The sequence below is a fragment of the Pelecanus crispus genome, chromosome Z, assembly GCF_030463565.1.
Source record: "Pelecanus crispus isolate bPelCri1 chromosome Z, bPelCri1.pri, whole genome shotgun sequence".
In the NCBI taxonomy this organism is placed as follows: domain Eukaryota; kingdom Metazoa; phylum Chordata; class Aves; order Pelecaniformes; family Pelecanidae; genus Pelecanus; species Pelecanus crispus.
The window spans coordinates 16,767,035-16,794,633 of NC_134676.1; the positions used below are offsets into that span (position 1 = coordinate 16,767,035).

At 42.0% G+C, this 27,599-nt stretch overlaps 1 protein-coding gene across 1 annotated transcript; it reads right to left on the minus strand.

Annotated features, from left to right (window-relative positions):
- Positions 1-162: 162 nt before the first annotated feature.
- On the minus strand, positions 163-27,599 carry C6 (complement C6). The gene is made up of 17 exons (XM_009493477.2): positions 27,442-27,599; positions 26,498-26,654; positions 23,344-23,488; positions 22,556-22,697; positions 21,609-21,747; positions 19,424-19,624; positions 11,996-12,236; positions 11,160-11,285; positions 10,018-10,184; positions 8,887-9,112; positions 7,507-7,678; positions 6,295-6,406; positions 5,747-5,879; positions 4,548-4,739; positions 3,919-4,009; positions 2,293-2,534; positions 163-344 (listed from the first exon to the last, which is right to left on the minus strand). Exons 1-17 carry the CDS (start codon positions 27,597-27,599, stop codon positions 163-165), a joined length of 2,826 nt encoding a protein of 941 aa, XP_009491752.2.

Below are 27,599 nucleotides of genomic sequence, written 5' to 3' on the forward strand. Positions count from 1 at the left end.
GCCACCCTTGTCCCAAAAAATCTGTTAAGTGAGCTCTATTTTTTTTTTTTTCATCCTTGGTTTTGATCTATTTGTCCTTTCATAACCAGCCAAGTTTTTCCTAGGACAGCTCAGCCTGAGTGCAGTGGGATGATCATGGTGGCTGCCAGGAGAGCTGATGGGTTATGCCAGGCAGCTTCCCTGCTCCAGCACTTCCAGTTTGATGCCAGCACACTTCATCGTTGCCAGTGTGCAATGACTGACTGCCCTCTTCCTCCCTGTTGACTCCATTCGGATGCAGTGAGGGCGGCTCTCTTCTTTGGGGCACTGGTAAGGCATCAGACAGGAGCACTGGGTCTGTGTCTCTGGGAATGAACATGTTGGAATTTTAGCTGCAAATGTCATGACTAAAAACATATTTTATAGTTTGACAACATTTTGAAGTCCAACAAGGAAAAACAGTATTCGACGTTCATGATACATTAGTTACAAAAAACCTATAGTGCATACACTAGATGGTAGGATGTTAGGAATAGAGGCAAAAGCAGCTTTAAATATCAGTTTCTGCAGCAGTGGCCCATATAGAAGCAGAAATGAAGTATCTATCTATTTTTATGCACTAGCTTTCCCTGACCTTTCTTCTAAACAAAAAGATATTAAGTTGACTTTCTGTTCCCAATTATCCTTGCACACAATGTTGCTGTGAAATGGAGTCTTAAGGTCCATATTGTGTCAGCTCCTATTTCATTAAAGCTCCCTTTATGTATGGTAAGCTACCTGCTGTTGGCCTGTGGTAAAGCTCAGTCCTGCCAGTTATTTCATTACCCATTTCTGATGTAATCAGATTCTGAATCTTTATATTCTTTCCCAGAAATTCCCTAGGCAGGAAACTAAGTTTCTGCCTTCCCTTTCTTAAAATAAATGAAAAATGTGTGTTTTCCTGTTTAGCTGCTTTCGCATGGTACTGCAGTATCTTCTGCTTCTGTGTTGATACCAGCTACTTGTTCTCAGGAAAACCAAAACTTCCATTTCCTAAATGTTTGTGCATACTCATGAGAAAGAGGACTTTTGTGGAGATGGTGAGGAGGAAAGTCCAATTCAAACCTCTTGAGCACCACAATGAAAACATATTTTATTCAATGTATTTTTCTCCTCTGTCTCTCATTTTTCCTCACTGAACAGGGCTCCTCTGTAGGCTTTCGAGAGAAAAACACGGAGGTGCTGGCACAGGATCCAGCTTTAAGCCATTTCCACAGTGGGAGCAGAACTAGGCTTCTTAGGGGCTCTGAAATAAATAAGCCAAATAGTTTTTTTTAAATTATAACCACCTTCTGAGGAGCACAAGGTGCCTAGAGGCTCCACCACAGCATGTCCTTGAGGGGCACACTTGGTCATGCCCTCTGCTTCAGCCCCACAGGGAACAACATCTTATGCAGTAATATTGCAGCCACCTACTTCAAATCCCGTGCTGCAGAAATCCTGCATCTTTGAAACAGGGTTTTAGGATTGCTGCACACTACTGTTGCTTTATTTATCATAAGTAGACAAGGTGTGATAAGGATCATATTTGTCTCTGGAAGCAAGTGTAGGAATGAGCATGGCTGCCACTCAGCCTCTTCCCAGCAAGGGCTTGATGTGCACGGAGCCAGCCAGCACCTCAGACATTTACAGGAAAACCCACTTCTCTTATCACCAAGTTACACAGTAAATAGCCAAGTTGCACAACAGTGTTTATAAAATAATCCTCTCAGGGATTTCACCAGCTTCGCTAGTTCATTAAAACTCTTAATAAACACAGTTTTCACATATGGGTATTTGCAAATTTTAACATTAAAATCCCATTAAGCCTGATGGACCCAGTCTTGCTTTTTAAGTAGTATTGTGATTTAATTTCATAATTTAATTATATGCTATAGAGGGTGTGGCCCAAATTAATTCCTCAAGTACAAACTAGTGGTTCTGGTAGCCTCACAGGAAATGGGTGCTGACATTGCTGACTACATCTTTGTGATTAAAGGTTCAAATGTTAATTCTCCTGAAAAAGTTCCTTAATCTCCAAGTTCCTTTTGTGACTTATACTAATGGCAAGTGGCAATGCTACACCACTTGTGCCCAAGGGAAAAAGCACATATCTAAGTGTAACACTTGGTAGCAAGGACACAGGACTGACTACACTTCCACACTCCTTGCACCATAAATAGCTCAGATGGACCACAATGCCTGTAAATCCCATTCTTGGAGCAGTGAAGATGTCAGCACATTTTATTTTTAGATCCAAAGAGCTGGATAAATCCTACCATTCAGAAGTCATACCTGAACACTCCTCCCAGTCATAGCAGGTGTCATAGCCACAGGGCACTTTCTTCAAGCTATTTGTAGAGAGCTTTGCCCTTTCAATAGCCCAGTCTACGTTGGAATCACCATGACAAGGGCCAGCATGCAAGAAATGAAATGACTGCTCTCCAAGGCACATTTCAGCTGAATACTGACAGCTGGGCTTGGTCACATTCTGTTCAGAAACAGCATGTAGCACACAGATGTCTTCTGAATAGTGGCTGCCCCAAGGGAAAAAGAAAAATTATTTTAGCAGGCTGTGGAACAAGTCCGTGCTTCTAAACGCTCCACCAGCATTGGATGAAATACTGCAAAGCCATGGCCAGGTTGGATATCTGTCTAAAGACCTAAGGCTGTCCCAGCTACTGCAGGACCTGGACCTGATACAGCATAGTACTGTGAGATGAGGAAGCTTTGGTCCTGTCCAACAGATGGAAGGTGAAGGACATGTGCCTGCACAAGAAAACAGGAGATGCTGTTACCTCCACAAGGCATGTGAAATTTCCACAGGCCCTGGGGTGGCTTGTCTGAGTTAATGCAGCCCTGCATCTGTGTGTGCAAGTCTGCCTCTGAGGCAGAATTAGTTTGGTACCAATGGCAGACAAACACAGCCATGCTGCTTGTAGTTTCTTTCTGTATTGCTCTTGGTTCCTGAGTGGATTTGTTCTCAGCAAGTGCAGGCATTTCCAAGCAGCATCATTTTGTGGAACTTAGTCATTTCCCAAAGACAGGGAGCAATACAGCTCTCCTTGTTTATGTTCCTGAGCTAAGCTTATAGCTTTAGTCAACAAAACCTCTCCAGTTTTCAGATTATTTGGCCTATGTGTTTTTGACAATGTCTATCACCCTCTGAACATGCTCTTTCTCTACCCAAGGACTCTTGAGAGAGAAGGTACCTGGTTATTTGGGCATTGACATGAATGAGATAAATCGCATGCCAAGGGACTTGCCTGTGGTCACACAGGAGCCTTGTGGTGGAATGTGTGTGGATCTCGGCCCTACAACTGCCCAGTTCATATTCAATCTGTGCTCATCTTTCCTATCTCCAGCCCCACACCACACCTCCACCCTGGCCAGTCATTTACTAAAAATCTTCTAGGATAACCCTCTATTCACTTGAAGGCTCAATGGTCTGTGCAGGTCATATTGTGTAAAGAGACAGTAAATCCAAGTCTTACATATTTTTATATGCTCTGGAGACTGAAACATACAGTGTATTTTGCACCATGTTCATCTGAAAAAGGTGAGTCTCAAACACAAGGTGCATGACCTATTGTATCAAGGTGATGACAGTGAAAATATAGAATTGGAGAATAAAGAGAGGAAAAGAAAGAGTTGGGATCTCCAGTAGCAGATGGTAGTGTAGATTAGAAGGATGTGCCATGGTGTGCCATTTGGTTAACGTCATTGTCCTTTTTTTTTCATAGGCTATAAATGGGTCTGTAATATGGATACAGACATATAGCTGGCTAATATCTGAACAGAGAGTAGCCCTGAATTGCTGTTGTCTTTTGCTACTCTTCCTATTTTGTGTCACAATGGACTCGTGGTCTATCAGTGGAGAAACTTCATCTTTTCTTTTTCTAATTAAAGTACTTAACTTACCCACAAGCTTCTTCTGGAGACATACAAACACACTGTGATCCAACCTGCTTTTGTCCTAGATTGCAAGCACCTCTAACTTTAATTTGCACATCTGAAACAGAAGAGTGAGAGTTATTCTAACTAGTAACAAAGTGAACAGAAATATCTTCGACTCCTGCCATAAAACCTAAACCAGATTTATTTCCATTTATCCCATATTTCTCTCTTCAAAAGCTGCCATGGTTTGGATTCTACAAGTACATATCAGTCTTTGCAAAAATTACTGGAAAATTCTGTACAAGAAGAGAAGCTGAAGTTTCAATAAAGTGCATTCTCTACTTTGCTTTCATAAAGCCTTGTTAATAGAGTTGAGGTTTGTTTTGTTTTGTTTTTAAGAAAACAGTTTCAGTATCTCAGTTTCATAATTAAAGCATACAGTACATTGCACCCAAAAATAATTAACTTAATGCAGAAGTTTGGGGCTGAAATTATACGGCACTGTGGTAGGCACAAAGTAAAACCAAAATTAATGAACATTTGCTATAAGTCTTAAAACCAGTCATCTGCCTCCTAGTTCTAGCTAGCTAAAATAAACTGTGCTGTTAATAACAGCAGTATCGAAACAGTAAAGAATCTGCAGGCATACTAACCTTTTTCACATGTAATAGATCTCAAAATAGGAGGTACCCAGGACAGGTCTTTCCCACAGGTATACTTTGTTTGACCAGTGACTATAAATCCAGGTTGGCAGCTCAGCTTCATGGTTTCACCAATGTTGTACTGTTGCTTAAATGGGGAAATTGTGACACGGTCAGATGTTGGTGGCTTGAGGCATACCGAGGCTGTAATAAACAAGAATAAAGTGTAATTCTTGTTGTTTTTATGGTGTGTGGATATTTACAGCAAGTCATAATGCTTCAGCTGACACACCATAAAGACACTCAATGACACTGAACATTTGAATGACATTCAAAACTAATAAATACTTAAAATAATTAAGTCTAGAAATTTTCAGTGCACTGTTGTAGTTTAAAAAATATTTTTCAGTCAATAACTAAATAATTACAATGTGTTTCTAATATATGCCAGTATTAATAATTTAATTTTACAGTTTAAAAATAATAAACTGCATTAACAGTATATTTTCATTCTTCCTTTGTAAATTAAGCTATTAACAAAACAATTAAAATTAATGGCAGTAGAAAGGTCATAAGTGTATTCAGGTAAATTTTTTTGACAAAATGATCACTAAGTCAATGAAATCGTACTAAGTTCTAGAAGACTACTGGAATCTCTCCTGTTAGCAAACCCAGGTCAGTTCTAATCCTGAATTCTTAATTGAACTGTAAATACTTTGAGGCATTGATTTATTTGGGGGATTTTCAAGGCAGCCGGTGGGGGGGGTGGTGGTGGTTAGAGACACATCATCTGTTTAATATAAAAAGTGGTAGACAGATTCCTCTAAGAACGCTTTCTTCAGCATAACTGTCATCAACTGAAAGACACCGATCTAAGTCTGGAAACAAAAGATGAGTCCTTCTGTTAAAGATTTTTAAAACTAGACAAGAGAAGAACCTGACAGCATCTGAGGGTTTTCTAAAGCACTGAATATTACAATAACCTTACAAAGCATATAATGGTAACACTTCTGAATTGAAAGAGGAATGATGTAGTGATTCAGTATGTTTTTGCCATCTCTAATGTGAATACATGAAATACCTTCTTAAAATGCTATCTTTTCAGATATCATTACAGATTCTTCTGTTAAAACCTGTATTAAAATCTATTTTGTGTCTTTTTCTTCCACTTCCATTTTGTTTCTGGGCTAAATTAATTTTCTCTTTCTTACGTTGACATTCAATGAGTTGCTGCGTCCAGGTTTGATCTGGCAGGCACCGAAGGAATTGATAGCCACTGAGGACATGACCACTCACACAGGCAATTTCTGCTTCTTCCCCCACAGCATACTGGTTCTTTTCATTCTACAAAAAAGAAACAAAAAAGCCCCTCAAAAATCTATGGTAAAGAGGCTGGACATTGTCAAAAGAAACAATGATAAAAGCCTGATTGTATGATGTAATGAATGTTTGCTTTTCCTACTCTGAAATAGGAGTCATCCACTCACCTATATAATATGTTTGTCCAGCTGCACTAACTGATGTCATGGTTACAAAGGAAGGATTCAAGTATCACTGTTTGAAATGGATTTTACTTTGCCTTTGCTTCAGTTGCTGGTGGACTTTGGTGGACTAGAGCCCCACAGCATGCCACATACACAGCAACATGCTCACTAGCACAGTGGCTAGCTTGGGTATCAGGCACACATAGCAAAGAAGTTGTAAAATTTCCCAGCTCTGCAACAACTACCCTTCTGTATCACTCATTTTTCATGCTCACCCTGATAAAGCCATTTTCTGGTGGGTCTGGCCTGGAGCATCCAGACTCAGGTTCATCAATCAAGACATCCTCTTCTCTCCTGTCTTCATCATCATTTATACAAGGAGCACCTCTGAAAAGTAAAAATTTGTTGGCAGCATGTTTCTTAAGCATTGGTGTCACCAAATAACAGTGGCAGAATGTCAGGAGTTTTCAACAGAAATGCTGTGAGTGTGTCCCGCCCTTTCCCCCAATGGTGAAAAAACTTTATTCTGTTAAATAAAAGATGGTAGACATCAAAAGTTGCAGGTGTTGATAGGAGGGAGATTGTGAGAGCACTAAAAAGTATAGATACAGGGCTACGATTTCTATCAACAAAACTCATTAAATATTTGTATAGAGTAAGAAAAAGAGGCAAAGAATAGCAGATGGAGGAAGTCTCTAAGGAGTCCACATGATTTGGTTGGGTTTAAGATATTGTAGTCAAACCCCTCCTGTTGCCATCGTGCAGTGGTTAAAGGAGGCTGGTCTCTGTGAGCATGGAGCTTTATGGCCCATGGTGTCTAACTGAGATGAGTAAAAAAGAACTGTGGAGCCCATTCTTTTTAATCCTGTCCTATCCACTCCAGAATCTCATCTGTAGTCATTACGGTAGGGATGATGAAAATCCTGCTTTGGCTCTTGGTTCCAGTAGAAAAACTGAATCTGTACAAAGCCTAGCTCTTGAAGATGTGAGAAATTGAGCCAGTTTGGGGTTGGGGCTATGATTTTAAGTTGAAATCATACAAAACTGGTACATCAGACATACTCAAAGCACGAGTATGAAAAGCTTGGTAGTTTCAGTGGTATTCTCTCTGAGACTGAGTTCAAAGCTAAACCTCAAAGACAAGAGGATGTGATATTAAAATAACAGAAACTATGAACTCCCATGAATGGAAACAGATGAGTTCTCCATGGCTTTGGACAAGAAGCCATGCAAAGCAGCATAAGAGATCTACAGGCATACTTTAGTATGTAGTTCATCAGCCATTTTCTAGGAATAAATAATTAATAAATCCAAACTTGAAGCAAGTTGCGAAAATTTTCAGACATTTCCTTCTCCCAGCCCCCACCACAGAAGTCCAGACAGGAGAGTTGTCAGCTATTTCTCCTTGGTAGTCACAAAACCACTCTGGAGGGCCCCTTAACTCTGCCCCATGACTACAGAGATCTTTTGATCTACCATCTTCTCACCTGTCTGTGAACACAGAGACATAACAGTCCTCCTCCTGTTCCCGTTCACCTTCACAGGGCTTCCCACCATTCATCGGGGAGGGGTTATTACACTCCCGGGTCCTTCTTGTTTTGAAGGAAGCATCACATGAACTCCATTCAGACCAGCAACCCCAGCGGCCATCTACAGCAACTGCAAGAAATAAAAGAAAACCCATCTTTTGGTAGATTTGTACCATACAGAGTATTTCTCTTAAGGCCACATACAAGAGGGATAGTGGTAAATTCAAAAGAGCCATTTTTTAGAGGATTTAAAATTGTTACTGTTAAGGGAATAAATTGTGCCTCGAATGTGAAGTTTTCCAAAGAGATGGTCAGCCAAATTCCAGCTACTTCATGAAAACCTAAAATATATCTTCCTTTCTAGTTTTGATTCCAAGTAACATTCAAACCCAGAAGCAGCTTATTTTCCACTTCTGTTGCACACATGGATGTTTGAGTTTTCATGGTGCTGACCACCTTTTCAGATAGCTCAGTATTTAATGAGTTATTAAATAAATCTGAGATCTAACACCACATCTAAACGTCAAATCTACTTCCCATGCAAGCTAAACTAAAACACTACTGTCTTTTCTTAACCCCTGGGGTATTTTGTCTGTGCCGCCATGTAGCGTACATAAAAATTATTTACACGCTCTTTCTTTTCTGCATGCAATACACTTTCTACATGCATCTCTATCTGTATATCTTCACTTGTTTATTTCTTTCAAAATATTTCTCTATCAGGGTCAGATAATGAGACCTGTAGCTTCTCTGTGACTTTCTCTTCTGTTCCCTTTTGGTCCTGGAATATAAATGTATGTAATAATAAATATAATACTTCAAGCCTCTTCTGTTTCCCATAGGTATGGCGCTAATGTCAATTCCATTCAAAAACCTGTTTGCATTAAATTGTTCCTTAAATTCTTAAGAATGATGATTATGTTCCCTCTCCTTAAGACAACTGAGTTTTCCTTCCACATTGTAATCAACGATTTTTATCTCCATTAGCCATTTAGTCTTAAGCATAATAGACTATAGGAAAAACTAAGGAACGGGTTTCTTAATTTTTGCATCAATTATCTTTGATCTCAACTTCATCCGTATTGCTGAACAGCTCATTTCCTATTCTTAATTATGTAGCTAAGAAATCTTTTGGCATGTCTTACAATTTCTTTTGAGCCGTGCCTATTCAGTTTGATTTTTTATTTTTAATCCTACCTTTACTCTTGTACTTTCTGACCATCACTATGGGGTAAGAAGTGCTATGGATTTAGTAAGAGAAGGTTATGTCAGGTTCATCTTTGACAAATACATACCAGAAGGACCATATTTACATTATGACAGTATCAGCCCAAATACCTGAATTGTAACCCGGAGCTCGTGTCTCACAGTTTTTGCCGTAGGTGCCAGCCTGGCACAGGCAGAGGCACTCTGTCCCGGAAAGCACAGGCCTGCCATTGTTGGGGCATGGGGCACACTGGCAAGGATCAAACCTGCCCGCATATTCTCTCAGGGCTCTTCTCAGGTTGCGACGTTTGGTCACAGCACATGGCACGTTCTTTACCAAATCTATGATGGACGACACCTGGTAGACAGCCATTCAGTAAGCAGTTACCTAGACACAGCAGGGTCCTACTGGGGGTAGCTGCAGGATTTTAAAGGCACTAAAGACTACACATGAAGCTATATCACACAGGAGTCAGGCAGGTTGAAAGTTATTGGATGCTTTAAAGGAGCATGACAATGCTATACATCTATATTATCCTGTTCATATTGCTTTTATTTCCCCAATTTAGGGCTCTGTAAGCCAGTGGAAAACCAACCGGGAGACCATGTCTAAAAATTCAGGGCACTGTAGATGATGTGGGGTTTGCTTACACCCAGTCCCTGCCATGTGAGACATCCCTGCACTGCCTTCAGGAGCTCAGCAGCTGCAATGGGAGAAAGACCACTGCATGCTGCATTCAGGCAGGTTTTGCTGTTTGTCTCGAGCGCTTTGCCACTGTTGCTGAGCAGCAGTTCAGTGCATGCTCAACAGTGCTGGCATGCTGCATTAAATGGGCAGGACAGAGATACCAGGGGATTGCTGGTTTGTTTCAGTTTAGCTATGTGCCATACCTTGCAACACAGGCCTGACAAGGGCAAAAGCACAGGGAAAAAAGTGTTCCCAGCCCCATGCACTGCCTTCCAGCACAGTAACTAGCCCCTGCCCATGCCTGAGCTCCTGCTAGTGTGGGAGTAATTCACTCACATTCCTCCCTCTTCCTCTAATTGTCCATGTCCATTATAAGCCTGGTGTGGCTTATAAACCAACATGCAAAAGTAGTTCTAATAAATGTTTTTTATGTTTATGTTATGCGCATATGTATGTGCATTCATATCACACCCAGCATCATCCTGATTTAAGACAAAACACTTGCAGAGCTCTCTGAAGTGCTGCTAACTGGTGAGTGCTTTGCCATCTCATTGTTTTTCTTGTTCTTCTCTTACCTCAAAGTCAATCACCACGGGATTGTCCTTTGTTGATGCCAGCCAGTTTGTGAAGACTGGGTGTTCTGGAAAAGCCCCCTTTTTCTCCCAGGCCAGAGCTGCTGCAAACTCTGACCTGCCACCTTTTACCAAGGAGAATGACCGTTCAGCTGACTCCAAAATGGAACCTGAAAGGGGATTTCATCACAGTATGGTCAGACAAAGGCCTCCAAAGACAGTGGATGTAACAATAGAGTTCTAAGAAAAAGTGTAAGAGGATATACAAGAATATACAAAGATTAATTTTTTGAAGCTACCCTTGGAAGAATGAAGTCTAAGCTCAGAAAAACAATCCCTGCTATGACAGCAGCCTGTCATAGTCTTCCAAATGAAAGTGTCTGAGACCTCAGCCATGGAGATATTCAGAACTACACAAGACACTTGTGGAAAATGCAGGGGATACAGCAGACTCCTCTAGAAGAACACACTGCATGGCAGGATCTTTAGTCCCAGCTGTAAACACCTGAATAACAGAAATTGATCATAAAATGAGGACAAAAACATGGTGGAGGTGATGAAATCCCTGGTTTTAGTGATGCAGAACATGGCTCTTGCCATCTTGCAGAAAATGCACCAACTTTCTGCTGTTCCTGAACACATTTCTGGCATTGCCAGGGAACTCCTGCACCTAGATGTCTGCTTGGCATGAGGAAGATGGGAGGGGAAGGTCAGGGAGTGTGTTTTTCCTGCCCGACTCTCTCAGTGAGCCCTAAGCAACCCCTAAAGATCAAGGACTCAGTCATGATCACAAGTTTCTAGTTGTGCCCATTTCCCAGTTCAGCATGCCTAGCCCTGGACCCAGGGCCAGGGGGAATGTTTGTCAGATCTGTGACTGATTGGAAAAGCCAGTGCCACCAGATCCCCAGTGATGGTACTCCAGAGCAGAGGAAGAGAGCTCCTACATCATAATTTCTTCCGCAAGTAAAAGGATGTTTCCAGTGCTTGCTTCAGAGACAAACAGTGAAATATTGGCTCCTGTGACAGTGGTGGAAGAGCATCTGTAGTTCAACAAAGCTGGGAGGTCACCTGGGGCACCTAGCTGAGGGGAATGGTATCTCTCAAGGTAAGTAACAGGATGTGGGCCCCGTTCTCATCATGGTCACCTTCATGTTTCACAGTCATCCTGTTTGTGGTGCATCTGGTATGGACTTTCTTCACCTTTATGAAGAAAAACACGCGTGTTGTTGTTTCTCTTCGGACACACTCCTTTGATTCATCCACTGTCAGGCCTAGAAATACCACAGAGCAGCAGCTTCATCACCATAATCGTGCTACATGATGGCACTATACCCCCAGGCTCCCACATCAAGGGGAACCATCACAGGTCTCCCTGCTCCTCACCTACTACTGGAGACTTCACTACTGCAGGCACCTGCTTCCTCAGGTACAAACAGCATTGGACAGTCATGCTTACCATGCCCTTTAGGTACCCTCCCATAGCCATGCAAGTTACAGCAGTAGCATTAAAGATCACAGCTTTTAACCTTAGATTTCCGCTTTTGTGGTATTGTCTTTTCATTTTGACAGTCTGGCAGTCATGGGAATATTTTTAGAGTAATTTCTGATCAATACCAACAACTTCAATGACTGTATCCCAAAAAGTGCCACTTACACCTCTCAGACTTCAGTCTCACACTGAAGTATGCTGCCATACCTTTTTCTGGTGGCACCTGGTCTTGATCTGAAGGTCTTAAGAGGTTTCCCTGAACACAATGGTGTTTACCAAGTAAGGAACCTCTTGAACTTTTCAAATCAAGCCAGTGTAGAGCAAAAATTTCTTCTTGCTCTGTATTCAGGCAGTGTGAGTAGTTCCTGGGTCTATGCAAGTCTAAAGGTTTTTTTGCTGTTGGAGAACTTACTATGTGGTGTGAGACCTAAAAACAGTGATAAGAAAAGCTGGTAAACAAACAATGATATTTTCCTGTTAAAGACTACATACCTGAGTTCTTCAGTTCCTCAGAGCTGTACTGGTAAAGCATGTCATAGGAACCACCCAGCTTCCCAGAGGTGTAGTAATGAGTGCCAAAGTCATCAAATATTCTGCTGTATAAAGCATAGTTGTACTCCAGGGGTAAGTGGTTAAGAGCTTTTAAAAAGACGTCTGAGAGTTGCAGATCTGACTGTTTCATTGTGAAGTTTGCAACAGAAATGACTTTATGGACTCTAATAAAGTTGGAATTCTAGAAATAAAAATACAAGGGGATTCTTAGCACCTTCATAGGTAGTTAATTACAGAAAGTAGGGGAGCAAAGAGTATGTCCTGACATACATTGCAAGAACGAATTAATCTTGTGTATCATGCTGCTTTAACCATGAATAAACTAACCCTGGAGTTTCCAAGAGCCCTGTGATGTTCTTGAGGACAAAGCTCATTACTCCTTGACATTGTGGGAGTAAATAGCGTTCCAACAAAAATTAGGACTCCCTGAGCACGTACCAAACAGAAAGCAAAAGGATTCCCACCATAACAAAGACACCAGCAATTGATAAGACAACCAAAAGTTTCAGCAGAAAGGATTCAGCTTAGAAGCATCAATAGGTCGTTTGCAACTAATCTGGTGAGTGGGTATTTTGGATACTAACTCACTGTTATGAAGTTTCACAATTTATCAGTCAGCTAAAACTAAATCACAGGGACAAAGATCTCATTGAGTTCAAGTGTCAGGCTGTCAATGTGAGAGGCAATAAAAAAGAGAAAGTTCAAAAACTGGAAACATCTCTTACATTTAGAAAAAAATGATGTTTTTGAAACAGCTAATTCATATATTTTTTCAATGTTAGAGGCTGTTTATGTGAGAGTTTAACTAAATAGAAAGGAGAGGAGTAGAAAATACTGAAAGAAGGAATTCATAAAGTGACAGAGAGAACTGATGGCACAAGGCCGAAGCAAAGAGATCAAGAGCAAAAGGAGGGGCAGGAAACTGGAGCAATGACGAACCAGCAGATAGGAAAGATTCATTATAAAACAATTTGTTACTGATTTATACATGGGTTCTTCTGCTGAATTTTGCTGCTGGTAGGTTGACTCTACTCCACTTATGTCTCCAAGATCACTTGGCTTAGAAGACACAAGGATGCATCTAGACAGTGAGTTCTCCCAGCCAGGATTGAGCAACATAACACACGAGCTGGACCTCAGCTCTCAGTTCTGCACAGCACTGCTCATTTCAGTGCTCTCATCTGCACATTGGAAAATAAGCTAAGGATACTTAGCTTTCTGCTGCAGTGAGAATAAGAATGGAAGAAATAGTATGTAATAATTCCCAGATTATATTCAGCTCCCAAAATACCCTGTGGTAACATCATGTTCAGGATTTTCAGGTGATTTAGGTTCTGATCCTCAATTTTCAGCTGTGCCAGCTAACATTTCAGTTATAACACACAAAATTGCAGGCTACTTTGGCAAATATCGATGCTAAAACCCTATTTGGTTTTAGCATGCACTTGCATGCTAAATATGAATTTCTGCTTGACATGCATCTCACATTTGCATTTTCTGCTAGTCGAAGTATCTTAAGTGCTTTTATTACTAGCAATTAAGCACTTTTATTACTAGCAATTTATCTTACAGTTGTAAAACCCAGTGATTTCTGCCGGAAACTGGATTCCAAAGACTCCAGTCATTTCTGGGCACATGTTTAATCATAGTGCTAAACCCTGGTATCTGTAACAAACTTGACCCCTGAGTACCAGGTATTAGTACAATATATTAGTAGATCGGGGGTGATTATTCCCAAAGAAAGCCTGGTCTAAATCAAACATGAGTACTTAAGTTCAGTTTTGTTATACAAACGACTTTATTGACAAGAAGTAACCAAACACAAGCTGAGCTGGACTGATGTTGAAACCAGTAGTTTTAATTGGAAATTTTCTAACAAAGCAGGGTTTCACCCAAACATGCTGATTCAGTAATCTTTCATCCCAAATACCATAAGGAGAGTTGCCACAGAATCATGTCTCTCCCTGCCTGACATCCCCAGGGATGGAGATGGCTTCCTATCTTTGTGGTGTCAGTTTTTGAATTGTAGTTCAAGCAGTCCAACTCAATTAACTGCTACCAGAAATACTAGGAACATGGACTAAGGGAATGGGCACAAATTCTGATAGAAAACCTTCAGAAGTCCTTTGATGTCACAGTGTGGGAATTCACTGACAAAAAGGGGAAGAAAATAGTATATAAAAATAACAACATGGAGCAGGATGGGCAAGATTAGTAAAGTAGTTTATAATCAAATGTGTTACATAATATTCCAGTCCACATCACGAATCTTTCCTTATATTTAGTACATACAAGACTGAGAGGTGGTCACCTGGGCTCCCTCCACAGCCCTACTAGGGCACTATTCAGTTAACAGACATTTATGCAGAAACCCACCCAATTTCTCTTCATCAGCACAAAAGGACAGTGATCAGCTGAGATGCAGATCTCTGTGGAACTGCTGTTACCTATGAATATGTAAGCTGAATCCCATCCTAGATCGTTACCACAATGCAAGCAGAGGACACCAGGGAAGTCATGAGGATGGTCTTTAAGGATGTTTTCCATAGAGCACAGGAGCTCTCAATCTACCTGGACTTCAGTAAAGCCTTTGACACCATTTCCCACAGCATTCTCCTGGAGAAACTGGTTGCTCATGGCTTGGATGGGTGTACTCTTTGCTGGATAAAAGACTGGCTGGATGGCTGGGCCCAAGGAGCTGTGGTGAATGGAGTTAAATCCAGTCGGCAGCCAGTCATGAGTGGTGTTCCCCAGGGCTCAGGATTGGGGCCAGTTCTGTTTCATATCTTTACCAATGATCTGGACAAGGGGACTGAGGTACACCCTCAGTAAGTTTGCAGATGACACCAAACTGGATGGGAGTGTTCATCTGCCTGAGGGTAGAAAAGCTCTACAGAGGGATCTGGACAGGCTGGATCAATGGGCCAAAGCCAGCTGTATGAGGTTGAAGAAGGCTAAGTGCCGGGTCCTGCACTTGGGTCACAACAACCCCATGCAACACTACAGGCTTGGGGAAGAGTGGCTGGAAACCTGCCTGCTGGAAAAGGACCTGGGGGTGTTGTTTGACAGCCAGCTGAACGTGAGCCAGCAGTGTGCCCAGGTGGCCAAGAAGGCTAACAGCATCCTGGCTTGTATCAGAAATGGGGTGGCCAGCAGGAGCAGGGAGGTGATTGTCCCCCTGTACTCAGCACTGGTGAGGCCGCACCTTGACTACTGTGTCCAGTTTTGGGCACCTCAATACAAGAAGGACATTGAGGTGCTGGAGCGTGTCCAGAGAAGCTGGTGAAGGGTCTAGAGCACAAGTCATATAAGGAGCATCTGAGGGAACTGGGATTGTTTAGCCTGGAGAAAAGGAGGCTGAAGGGGGACCTTATATGATGCTCTACAACTACCTGAAAGGAGGTTGTAGTGAGGTGGGTGTCAGTCTCTTTTCTCAAGTAGCAAGTGATAGGACGAGAGGAAATGGGCTCAAGTTGTGCCAGGGGAGGTCTAGTTTGGGTATTAGGAAAAATTTCTTCATGGAAAGGGTTATCAAGCATTGGAACAGGAAGTAGTTGAGTCACCATCCCTGGAGATATTTGAAAGACATATAGATGTGCTGCTTAGGGGCATGGTTTAGTGGTGGAGTTGGCAGTGCTAGCTTAACGGTTGGACTGGATGATCTTAAAGGTCTTTTCCAACCTAAACAATTCTACGATTCTATCATCCCCAGGTGTAAGAAATCAGGAAAGGAAGGCAAGAGACCAGCATGGATGAGTCAAGAACTGCTGGTCAAACTAAAGGTTAAGAAGGAAATGCACAGGCAGTGGAAGCAGGGACAGTTATCCTGGGAAGATTATAGGGATGCTGCCTGCTTGTGTAGTGATGGGGTTAGGAAGCCCAAGGCACAGCTGGAGCTGAACTTGGCAAGGGATGCAAAGAATATAAGAAGTACTTCTACAGGTGTATCAGCCAGAAAAGGAAGGTCAAAGGAAGCGTACCCCCCAAATGAACATGACTGGCAAACTGGTAACAATGGACAAGGAGAAGGCTGAGGTACTCAACATCTTTTTTTGCCACAGTCTTCACTCACTGGCAATCTCTCTTCCCACACCTCTTCAGTGGATGGACCTCGAGGCAGGGACTGGGGGAGCAAAGTCCCTCCCACTGTAACAGAAGATCAGGTTGAGGAACTTGAACCTACAGAAGTCTATGGGACCTGACAAGATGCATCACAGAGTCCTGAGGGAATTGGCTGCTGTAGTTACCAAGCCACTCTCCATGATATTTGAAAAGTCATGGCAGTCAGGTAAAGTCCCTGGAGACTGCAAAAAGGGAAACATTGTGCCCATTTTTAAAAAGGGAAGAAAGGAGCACCCTGGGAACTACCGGCCTGTCAGCCTCACCTCTGTGCCTGGGAACATCATGGAACAAATCCTCCTAGAAACTATGCTAGGGCACATGGAAGAGAAGGAGGTGATTTGAGACAGCCAGCACGGCTTCACCAAGGACAAGTCTTGCCTGACCAACCCAGTGGCTTTCTGTGATGCAATGACTGCATCAGTAGACAAGGGAAGAACTACAGATGTCATCAATCTGGACTTCTGTAAGGCCTTTGACACGGGTGCCCCACAACATCCTTTTCTCTCAATTGGAGAGATACGGATTTGATGGATGAACTGTTCAGTGGATAAGGAACTGGCTGGATGGTTGCATCCAGAGAGTAGTGGTCAATGGCTCAATGTCCAGATGGAGATCAGTGACAAGTGGTGTCCATCAGGGGTCTGTACTGGGACCAGTACTATTTAATATCTTCATCAGTGCATAGACAGTGGGATCAAGTGCACTCTCAGCAAGTTTGCAGACAACACCAAGCTGAGGGGTGTGGTTCACGTGCCTGAGGGACAGGATGCCATTCAGAGTGATCTGGACAAGGTCAAGAAGTGGGTCTGTGTGAAGCTTATGAGGTTCAACAAGGCCAAGTGCAAGGTCCTACACCTGGGTCGGGGCAACACCCAGTATCAATAAAATATGGTATCAATCCCTTCATAAGCGTTTGCGAGCAGCCTGGCCAAGAAGGACTTGGGGGTACTGATGGATGAAAAGCTGGCCATGAGCCTGCAATGTGCACTCACAGCCCAGAAATCCAACTGATCCTGGGCTGCATCAAAAGAAGCGTGGCCAGCAGGTCGAGGGAGGTGATTCTGCCTCTCTACTCTGCTCTGGTGAGACCCCACCTGGAGTACTGCATCCAGCTCTGGAGTCCTCAGCACAGAAAAGACATGGACCTGTTGGAGCGGGTCCAGAGAAGGACCACAAAAATTATCAGAGGGATGGAGCAGCTCTCCTATGAGGACAGGCTGAGAGAGTTGGTATTGTTTAACCTGGAGAAGAGAAGGCTCTGGAGAGACCTTATTGCAGTCTTTCAGTACTTAAAAGGGGCTTATAAGAAAGGTGGGGACAGACTTTTTAGCAGGGCCTGTAGCAATAGGACAAGGGGTAATGGTTTTAAACTAAAAGAGGGTAGATTTAGACCAGATATAAAGAAGAAATTTTTTACGCTGAGGGTGGTGAAACACTGGAACAGGTTGCCCAGAGAGGTGGCAGATGCCCCATCCCTGGAAACATTCAAGGTCAGCTTGGACAGGGCACTGAGCAACCTGATCTAGTTGAAGATGTCCCTACTTATTGCAGGGCATTTGGACTAGGTGACCTTTAAAGATCCTTTCCAACCCGAACTATTCTATGGTTCTATGACTCTATGATGCTACAATTCTATGATTAAACGATCAGAAACCAAGAGGACCAGTCAGCATAGCTAAAAAAGTTTCTGGTAAACAAAAATAAATTTGAAAAACATCACGTTTTCATATTTCTCCATGCAGATGTGGAAAAATGCATGACCTTTCAAGGGGCTACTACCGTCTAGAGACCCTGGGATGCTCATGTGAAACCCTTCTGCACAGAGTTTAATATATAGGTTTGAATCTGACCTCCCAAAGTCCAGGTAAGTTCCCCCTCCTTTAAGTGATCTAAAAAGCTTTCTATTTTCACTATTTAAGAAAGTATTGCAAATTCATTTATAGGTCTCTCAAGCATATGTAAGTATACATCTATCCACAAGCACACATAAATAAAATTTATACTGACAGAGATGAAAAGAGAGACTTCCCATATGATACAGTAGACAACATGAGGAAGACCCAAGTTAGAACTCCTGCTATGGGTCCACTAAGATGGGATTTTAAGCTGTGTCATCTTTAGCCAACACCAGACTAAGTTATTGGCTATTTCAGGTGGGTTTCTGGGATGAAAACCAACATGCATCCAAAAAACCTTCCTGATGAATTAACATTTCCATAAGTAGCTTTCATGTGGGTTTAAGCCAATAAGAAGCCACCAATCCACCAAAATAAACTTACTAGTTGTACAAAAGAACAGCCTGATCTGTATACAGGTATCTACATGGGAATGAAACTCAACAGCTTTCCAGTAGCTGGGACTTCAGTATAGTTGAATTCAAATCAGAAGTTATAGACTATTTAAGCAGTCAAGTTACTTAACCATTAGGACAAGTTAGCAAGGCCTGCAGTAAACTTGAATCATAGGAAGTCTTAATATTAAGACTGATATTTTTGTGAAAGATTCATTCTAATTTTATTAGAACTCCTGCATTTCAACAGGCCTTAGTTTTGGTCAGTCCTATGGCCTCTTCCATGCAGAACTGCAAACAATAGCCCATCCTTTACCGCCATTAAACTACAAAAGTACATAATCTTATATCCCACTGGGTTATCTTATATCCCAGTATTCATCTGCATTAAAGGTGCAGAATTTTGTGGGGTTTCTGTTCTCAGAAACTTTTCTGTGGATGTGTTATTTCTGAGATTACGTTTATGACCAAGTGCATCTTGGCAACCGTAAGACTCCACTATGTAAGTTAGTTACCAAATAAAAAACTAATGTAGATTAATTCCCAATAGATGCATATGTTTAACATTCTTGAGTGTACTTCGTTTCTTTTTAGAGTTGTCTGTTACTGTTACTACATGGCATTCTGCCTTCTTAGTCTATAACTAGGACAGGGAAAGGAGTGGTTTACCTGATCTGATGATCTCAAATCTATGCCAAATCTATGCTTTAAGTGGAATAAGCCTATGATTTCTGTACTAAAACCAGAAAAGCATATTGCATTACAGAAGGTACGTTACAACCAGGAACATCCTGTAGTATCAGAAGAGGAACTTTTTAATGTGTAGTTCTAGTGGTTTTTTAAAAAAAATGTAATGCCAATGCCTTGATAAGCAAAGTAGCCTTTGGTAGCTCAGTTCTGAAATGAGCAGACAGAATTTGAATGAAAGGAAGAAATTGGAGGCAATGTTCAATTACCTTTTCATGTGAGGCTTCAATGGCTTTCTTGAAGGAGGAAGACGATGTGCTTGCAGCCCGTGACTTCGTTGAGAATAACAATGGGATACCAGAAAACTTTTGATGACCACTACTGGATGAATGACTCCTATCAGCACTATCACTCAGGGAAGTTAAATCTCTGTAGAAATGTGATGTTGCACCATCCTCTTCATCTATTACCTGGAGATTCAGTAAAGCAAAATACATTTGCCCAAATAATAATCTGAAGCAGAAATCTATTAAGCAATGAATTCTTGATTTTTTTTTTATGGAAGAAACATGCCTGATTATTTGAGACATGGCAGTAAGCTAAAAAACTGTTCTTAACACAAAAGATGAGGCTGAGAAAGGTTAATAGGTGAGATGAATACAAGAAAAGAAGTAGACTATTAGATATAGGCATTTATACAAGAAAAAAAAAAAAAAAACATGTAACACTTTCTTATAAAATTCCCCACCCCCATGCCCCAAAGCTTAGGAATAACTTTCAACAAGTGTTTCAACACACTTTTCAAAGACTCTCAGACCTTCATGCTATGTCCGCACTATGACTAAGTCCCAGTCCCATGGCTTCTATATTGTACAAGGCAAAGAGCTAGATGTTTTCTGTCCTTTCTTCTTAATTCCTACCTAGAGGAATGAACAGGTTTCCTAGAGGAGAGCCTTAGAGTGTACTCACAGTGTTAGCACCCATACTGCATCATGGATGAAGTGTAGGTGGAGAGAAACTGGGAGCAAACCTGCCTGATCAAGTTGGTAAATCTCAGTGGTGCTGTTGTGCAAAGCACCAAGACAACTTAAGCATCAGTTCAGAAATGACTCATTTCCCAAAACTCAGGCAAATCCTTGTGGGTGCTTGAAAGATTGAATTTTTTCCCTCTTCCAGACTTGTTTAATTAATAGGGCTGCTAAGGACCTTGGTTATGAGGCGGTCCATTGCCCCGATCCACCTCCATTCTCCAAGTCATATGCTTTTGCATGAAAACACACTGGAGTTCCAAGAAGAAAGCCTGATCCAGTGACCCTTCTATACCAAAGGCTGCTCTACATGTTAAAAGATACAGATGCACTCTCAAAGGTGATATTCACAAACCTTAACAGTTCTGCAAATGGACAGCAGTAACTTAATAAACCACACAGCTTTAAAGAGACCTGGGCAAACCAAGGCTTGTTTTTCCCCATTGAACATTCCTGCACACAGTAATTTTTCACCATTATTGACAAAACCTATATGTCATGGCCAATCCAATTGTAGTTTCCATGGAACATATTAGGATGTCCTTTGTTCAGTTGCTCCTGTTGAAGTAACACTAAAAACCTCACAGCACTCATGGCAAAAATCAGCAGTTCAGATTTCATCCATTAGTTGAGCTTTTTCACATCCTGCATTCCTTCCTTCCCAGCGCAGTATCTATTAGCTTCAGACAGGGCCTGCCGATATGTGCACAGCCAGATGTTGTGCCCTAACCATGGTATTCAGAGTATTTTCTAAATATCAGTGGCTGAAAGTCTAAAATATCAGGTCTAAAAAAAATCAGTGATTCCCAGATTTTTTATAAGATACAAGCCATGTTCATTTTGTCCTTGGCCTGTCCTGCAAGACTCCTCCCCAAACTGTGTACTTCTTGTCCTCCTGCCTCCCAGACTCAGTGTCTGCCTCGTCTCCTTGCTGCTCTTCAGAGGGGCTGGGCAGGGAACACGCAGGACTGAGGGGCTGAAATGGCTCAGAGAAGAACTGTGTCCCAAGGCTGCAGGTGACCAGAAGGAAGCTGGAGTTAGGACAGCCATTGGTACTGCGAGGATTCAGCAATGCTGAAATGAGCTTTGGACTTGAAGAAGCCTCTGGCCAGACTATGGCAGGGTTAGGAGCAAGGTCCTTGGTACCAATTCAGAACACAGACATGGCCACAGCCATGAGGAAGCAGGAGAGAAGCCCAGATCAATCATGTTGACTCTGATGTATCATGCAGTGAGTAAACACAGATCTGAAAGGCGTGACTGCTCAATTTATCCCATTTCCACATGTCAGCTGAACCACGTTCAGGCCTCACCAGGTTGAGAAATCTTGTCCTAAAACACATGTTACTGCCTAAGACTTGAGCTCATAACTTAGATTGTGATTATGGCAATGTTTTTTCAAGTAAGAGTTGCTGCTTGAGAATACCTGAAAGCTGACAGCCTCCAGGTTCGCAGGAACACGGTACAAATTTCTTGTCTCGTTGCGCTTCACTGTTGTGCATCGTCCTCCATTGAATGAGTTGCCAAGGACTTCCCCTCGGCTCTCTCCTGCCAGAATGTGAAATCTAACAAAAAGTTATTTCCAGATATTAAACAATCCCAGAAAGACACATAGACTTGAAACATTTAGTGGTATATAGCTGCACTGAAGATTTTGTGGGTTTGAATGAAATGGTATGAGTATCTGGGTTATATTACTGCTTTTAAAGAAGTTCCTCTACAAGAACTTCTCACTCACGCTGAATTCACCTGAAAAATGCTGTAGTAGCAATCCTGTTTCCTACCTTCCAGCAGTGCCTAACCCTCTAGATAATCCCAATGTCAGTGTGAGACAGACACTCTTAAGCAGAGAAACACTTAAAAATGGCCTAGAAAAATGAACAAGCAGTTGTCCATTTCTACCATAAGTGATGTTACCAGAGTGCACTGAGTTCAAAATCCAAATAAAAAATTCTTGTCTACCTGGGACCGCATCCCATGTTTAGGTTTTACACTGCTTAAATTAGTAGCCTGGAAAAGATGATGATTGGTATCATCTGTAGAGGAACATCCTCCAAATTTCTGAAGCACTTGGTGTAACTGAGCTGGAAGTTGCCCGTACATGGTGCTCTGGTTGCTGTGAGGCAAACAGCAGTGCTCCCTGACAACTCTGTTTCCAGTGCACCAGCAGTGCAGAGCAAGACTGGCACATGCGGTGGGGCAAGGCCGCACCTGATGGTGTGGTTGCGTTTTTATAATTTCTTGTTAACTTTAATTTGAGAGATTATGTGTTTTAATGGGATAGTCTCACATGCTAATTGGGAATTATCTTGTTTATGTAAATTAGTGAGATAACAACCTCAAGTTTGTGAAAAATAAGTAAAGCTGGCTTACCCACTGCCTATTAACTGCACACCTGGGATGCTGTCATACTTTCTGTTACACACGGTCTTTTTCCTCCCACAATTTCTTTCATCAGAGTTGTCCCCGCAGTCATTTTCTCCATTACATTCCAATTTTTTTGCAATACAGCGACCTGCACCAGAGAAACAGCAGCAGCAAGAAACTTTACGTAAAGATTCATCATGTCTGAATGCAGAAAAGGGCAGTCTGTCTTTTTCCCTAGTAAATCTGTGAACTTGCTGTAGGAATTAACAATGAGGCAGTATAATACCTAGGTTATTCCAATAAGAAACAGTTGTTTCAGTTCTGCCAGTTTTGCCTTGCTTTGAAGCTGAAAAGATTTAGCAAAAGGATATGTGGATAAAGTTATTTTGAAGCTAATCAGGTATATTTAAATTGAGGCAAACAAGAAATACCCACAGATTTAATAAAAATAGTGTGAGTTTATGTTTAGACAATCCCTATGGATATGTTTGTACATAAAAAATTCGTGCAAAGAAATATTATTGGAACAGTGCTACTGTCTAGCTATCATGGTCATACTGACATCCCAGGCTAAAGATTGCACCTGAAATATTTTTAGTTACAGAAGAAACTGCAAATATAAGCTGCTATTAATATATATGAAATCCTTAAGTAGACTTTTCTCCCTGCTCCTTTTCGCTGGAATTTGTGCATGGAATATACAAGATCTGGATCATCTGGATATTTTTTGTCTCAGTGTCTAATCTTTTGACTATCTAATAATGCAGCAGTTACACAATGAAGATTATCATTACCACTTTCACACTGAAATTTATTCTTGCAATCAAGTTCCACTATGTTGCAGAGCTTAGTTGGGAAGCATGGGCGGGAATCCACCAGCGGCTCAGTACAGTCCTGACCTCCAAACTGGGATGGTCGCAGGAGTGTCCGGACACGAAACTGAAAGGCAGAAGAAATAAAACCAGGGCTGTTTGTGTAAGCTGTTTTTGTAGCTAAGTGCCCCCACAGGCAGAGACACATGCCTCAGTGCTACTGAAGCTTTATCAAAACCAGAGACCTGAGGGAAATAATCAGTTATTTTTGTCCTTACGTCCTACTGCGCCATCATCCTAGGTAAGGCAGGCAGGGAACTGAAATCCAAGAGCCTCAATAGCCCTGATGGAGCACACATGATTAAATGCTTGACAACCTGGGCTACATCACTGGAGGAATCAAAAGTTAAGTCCCTGTATCTTCAGTTTTAAAAGTACAGTAGGAAATGGTGTGTGACCAGGCTTACAGAGATTTTTCCTGTTCTTTATCATCTCTGTTGAAATAGAAATACTCCGACAGTGGCATGTATCCCCATCCCCAAATCAGGTGGCTTGGTGCCCACACATGGGGCCTCTTGTCTAAGGAGCACTGGATGACTGGGGAGGACGAAAGTGGTTTTTCTGAAAGTTTCTGTTACTAAAGAAGATCGGGGAGCAAAATCTGGAGCTCACTGGGTTTTCTTTCCCCAGGTCAATACCATCCATGTAGAATAACAAAGCTGAAGCCTGCTAGACAAATCACTTCAGATATGTTTTCCACTCCACTTCAAGGGACTGCTGGTGAGACCTGTCTGCATGTGACTGAACAGTTCCTCCTCTAAGAATTTTTCCCCACTGGAAAAGCACCATTTCTTGCAGACTTCTTTTACTTCCCTCCCTGTAGACAGACTCTGAACTCAAACAATGCCAAAAGATATCTAGTAAAAATCAGTAACCGACTGACTATGAAGGGAGAGTGCAAGGAGCAAACCAGACCATCTGAAAGCTTTCAAGCTCAAGATAACCCTTTCTTGCACTCCATTTGGGATCCGTAACACTCACTATATTGTTTGTAGTAGCTTCCACCTCTTCATCCCTCCCCCTCACTGGGAGCTTGCTTACCTTGGAAGTCACCTCCTTCATTCTGATGGTTGTTTATATTTACAAAGGTCACAAGCAGTGATCTTTATAGGTTGGAGGGAAAAATGGATCACAGTCCACAAAAGTACCTTTTTGCTTGCAGCAGCAAATGTGTTGCATCAATATTTAAAGTTAATAAATACAATTAAAGTTCTATATATGGATGCGTAGGTAAGAAACTCAGCCATTTAAGAGGATATTCATTACAAAAAAAATCATTTCCATTGAGAGCAATGCCCCCTTTCAGCTCTTGCAGCTTGTTTGTTGTCTCCCACCCTATCACTGTTTCTCCCTGCTCTGCTCTCATACTTTCCATCCCAGTCACAGGATGAGAACCCCACAGGGTGGTTCACATCTCACGCCTAGAAAAGCTTCTTCATGCCTTCCTCATCCTGCATGGGCATCAGAAAGTTATATACGTATATAAAGATAGACCTATGATGTCTGACAGGTGTTTCAGGATTGCTTTTCAGGCGTGAATTTCTGAAGCTGAGCAGGAGAGCTGTAGGCTGCGTCCGCACAGAAACTCAGAGCTGCTATCATGGTCAGCCTCAAAGCTCAGACTCACCAGCCACATGACTACCCCAAACAATCTGCACTCTGCTCGCCTCCACTCCCTACAACCTTACATTTGCCAGGTCTTGGTTTCTTTACGTCAAATTCACTTGAACCTGACTTTTCACCTGTTGCCTCTCTGCCATCTCACTCCTAAGTCCACCACCGGTCAACAGACACAAGTCCAAGAGGAAAAACCACCATCCTGTGGCTTTGTTCCACAGATATTAAGCACATCCACCTATTTTTTGTGTAGGATATAAAGGTTGGGGGAATGGTAGACAGCCGGCTGAACATGAGCCAGCAGTGTGCCCAGGTGGCCAAGAAGGCCAACAGTATCCTGGCTTGCATCAGGAATAGTGTGGCCAGCAGGAGCAGGGAGGTGATTGTTCCCCTGTACTCGGCACTGGTGAGGCTGCACCTGGAATACTGTGTCCAGTTTTGGGCCCCTCAATACAAGAAGGACATTGAGGTGCTGGAGTGTGTCCAGAAAAGGGCAACGAAGCTGGTGAAGGGTCTGGAGCACAGGCCTTATGAGGAGCGGCTGAGGGAACTGGGGTTGTTTAGCCTGGAGAAGAGGAGGCTGAGGGGAGACCTTATCGCTCTCTACAACTACCTGAAAGGAGGTTGTAGTGAGGTGGGTGTTGGTCTCTTCTCCCAAGTAGTTAGCGATAGGACGAGAGGAAATGGGCTCAAGCTGCACCAGGGGAGGTTTAGGCTGGAAATTAGGAAAAATTTCTTCACGGAAAGGGTAGTCAAGCATTGGAACAGGCTGCCCATAGAGGTGGTGGAGTCACCATCCCTGCAAGTGTTCAAAAAACGGGTAGACGTGGCACTTCGGGACATGGTTTAGTCTGGTCTACCCTTGATTGGTTTAGTGTGGACTTGGTAGTGTAGGTTAATGGTTGGACTGGATGATCTTAAAGATCTTTTCCAACCTAAATGATTCTATGATCCTATGATTTCTTAATAGCAATCTCAAAATGATCCTGACTATCTGTAAGATACAGCCTGAGCATTTCTAGCCACTGCTGATTAGGATTTGCCAGTTTACTCTTTTCAACAGATGATTTGAGCTTACTATTGTTCTTGTCTTTAGAAAATATAGAATGCTACGGATAAGTTAAAGATTCTGTGACTTTCTTCTGCTTAAACAGACATACAGACTCTACAGGTTAATTTATCATTTATGTGGAAAATTCATCTTTAATAATGACAATGGAACTTTTGAAGCAAGTTCTCATAAATGGATTTACACTACTAGATCACTCCTTTCTGCTTTGATCTGCTTATTTTAACTTGTCCTCTCCCATCTTCTACTATTATAATTCATAACCAATTTCCCTCGTTAACTTGAACTGTCATTTTGCAGATCAATTACCATAAAGTCAAATGTCTGAAACAAAGAGGTCTCTTAAGCATAATTATTTGCATTTAACCCATAACCACATTTTCTACCTACTTGCTTTTTAATGCATGGGTCACATTCTGACCAAGGGCCAAAGTCTCCAAGCTGACAGTTGATAGGACATGCTTGCTGGTTACATGCACGAGATTCTTGCTTTGTGCACAGCCGGTCACAGAAGTTTTGGGTATAATATTCATCCATTCTTAATTGCCTAAAAAAATTTAACAAGTTTGGCTAGGAAGGAATCATAGACAGATCATACATGTTCTCTAACTGAGGGTGAAGGCTGATAAAGAAAATTATTTGAGCCCAATAAAGAAAACACTTGAGATAATAGGTAGTTGCAGAATGTTAACTAAAAGAAAAATCCAAATATGCCTTAAGTTTACAGAGCAATTCTTTTTGATTCATGTCACTTCAAATGTCCCAGAGAATAGCTACTGAAAGAGCCAGGATTCACCCCCCACTGAAACAGGGGATTTCTCACAATTTTAGAGTATACCACTGAATTGCATCTAATTTGGTGCTGCTGAATCTTTATTTGACTTTAACTGTTGTCATAAAATTGATTATACAGGGAGGAACTTTCTGTAGGCTTGCCTTGCTGAAGCTCACCCCTCCCATGCCATTGCTCTGCACTGGGCAGAGCTCCCAGAGCAAGGCACTGAGTGCTGGCCCCGTGTGCTCACAGGGGCCGGTTGCTCAATGCACGCTGCTGGCAAGGCCATCTTAGGACCTGGCTGTTCTCACTACATGTGTTGGCAGATACAGGTTTGTTTGGAGGTACCATAATGTTCTGTATACATAATCTTGCAATTAATAAATCTTGCAATTCAAATATAATTTATTCATCTGGTAAACACTGGGATATGACAATTTTTCTCAGTATATTATGGGAGCTGGAGCTTCAGGCACAAGCCCCCCCCCACCTCCCCAGAAGCTGTATTTTCTAAGGGAATAAATAGAAACATAGAAGTAGTGAAATAGTTTGGCCCTACCTGTGCCTGGTCTGTGTGCCATAATTGCAGGTTTGTGAACAGGCAGACCACGACCCCCATGGGTAATGTTCACAGTAGCACCCCTGGCTGCTCCCAATCACCAGGCTCAGCAGGATCAGGTGTGTTAACATAGTCTTGTCGGTAGTGAAGGAGTCCAT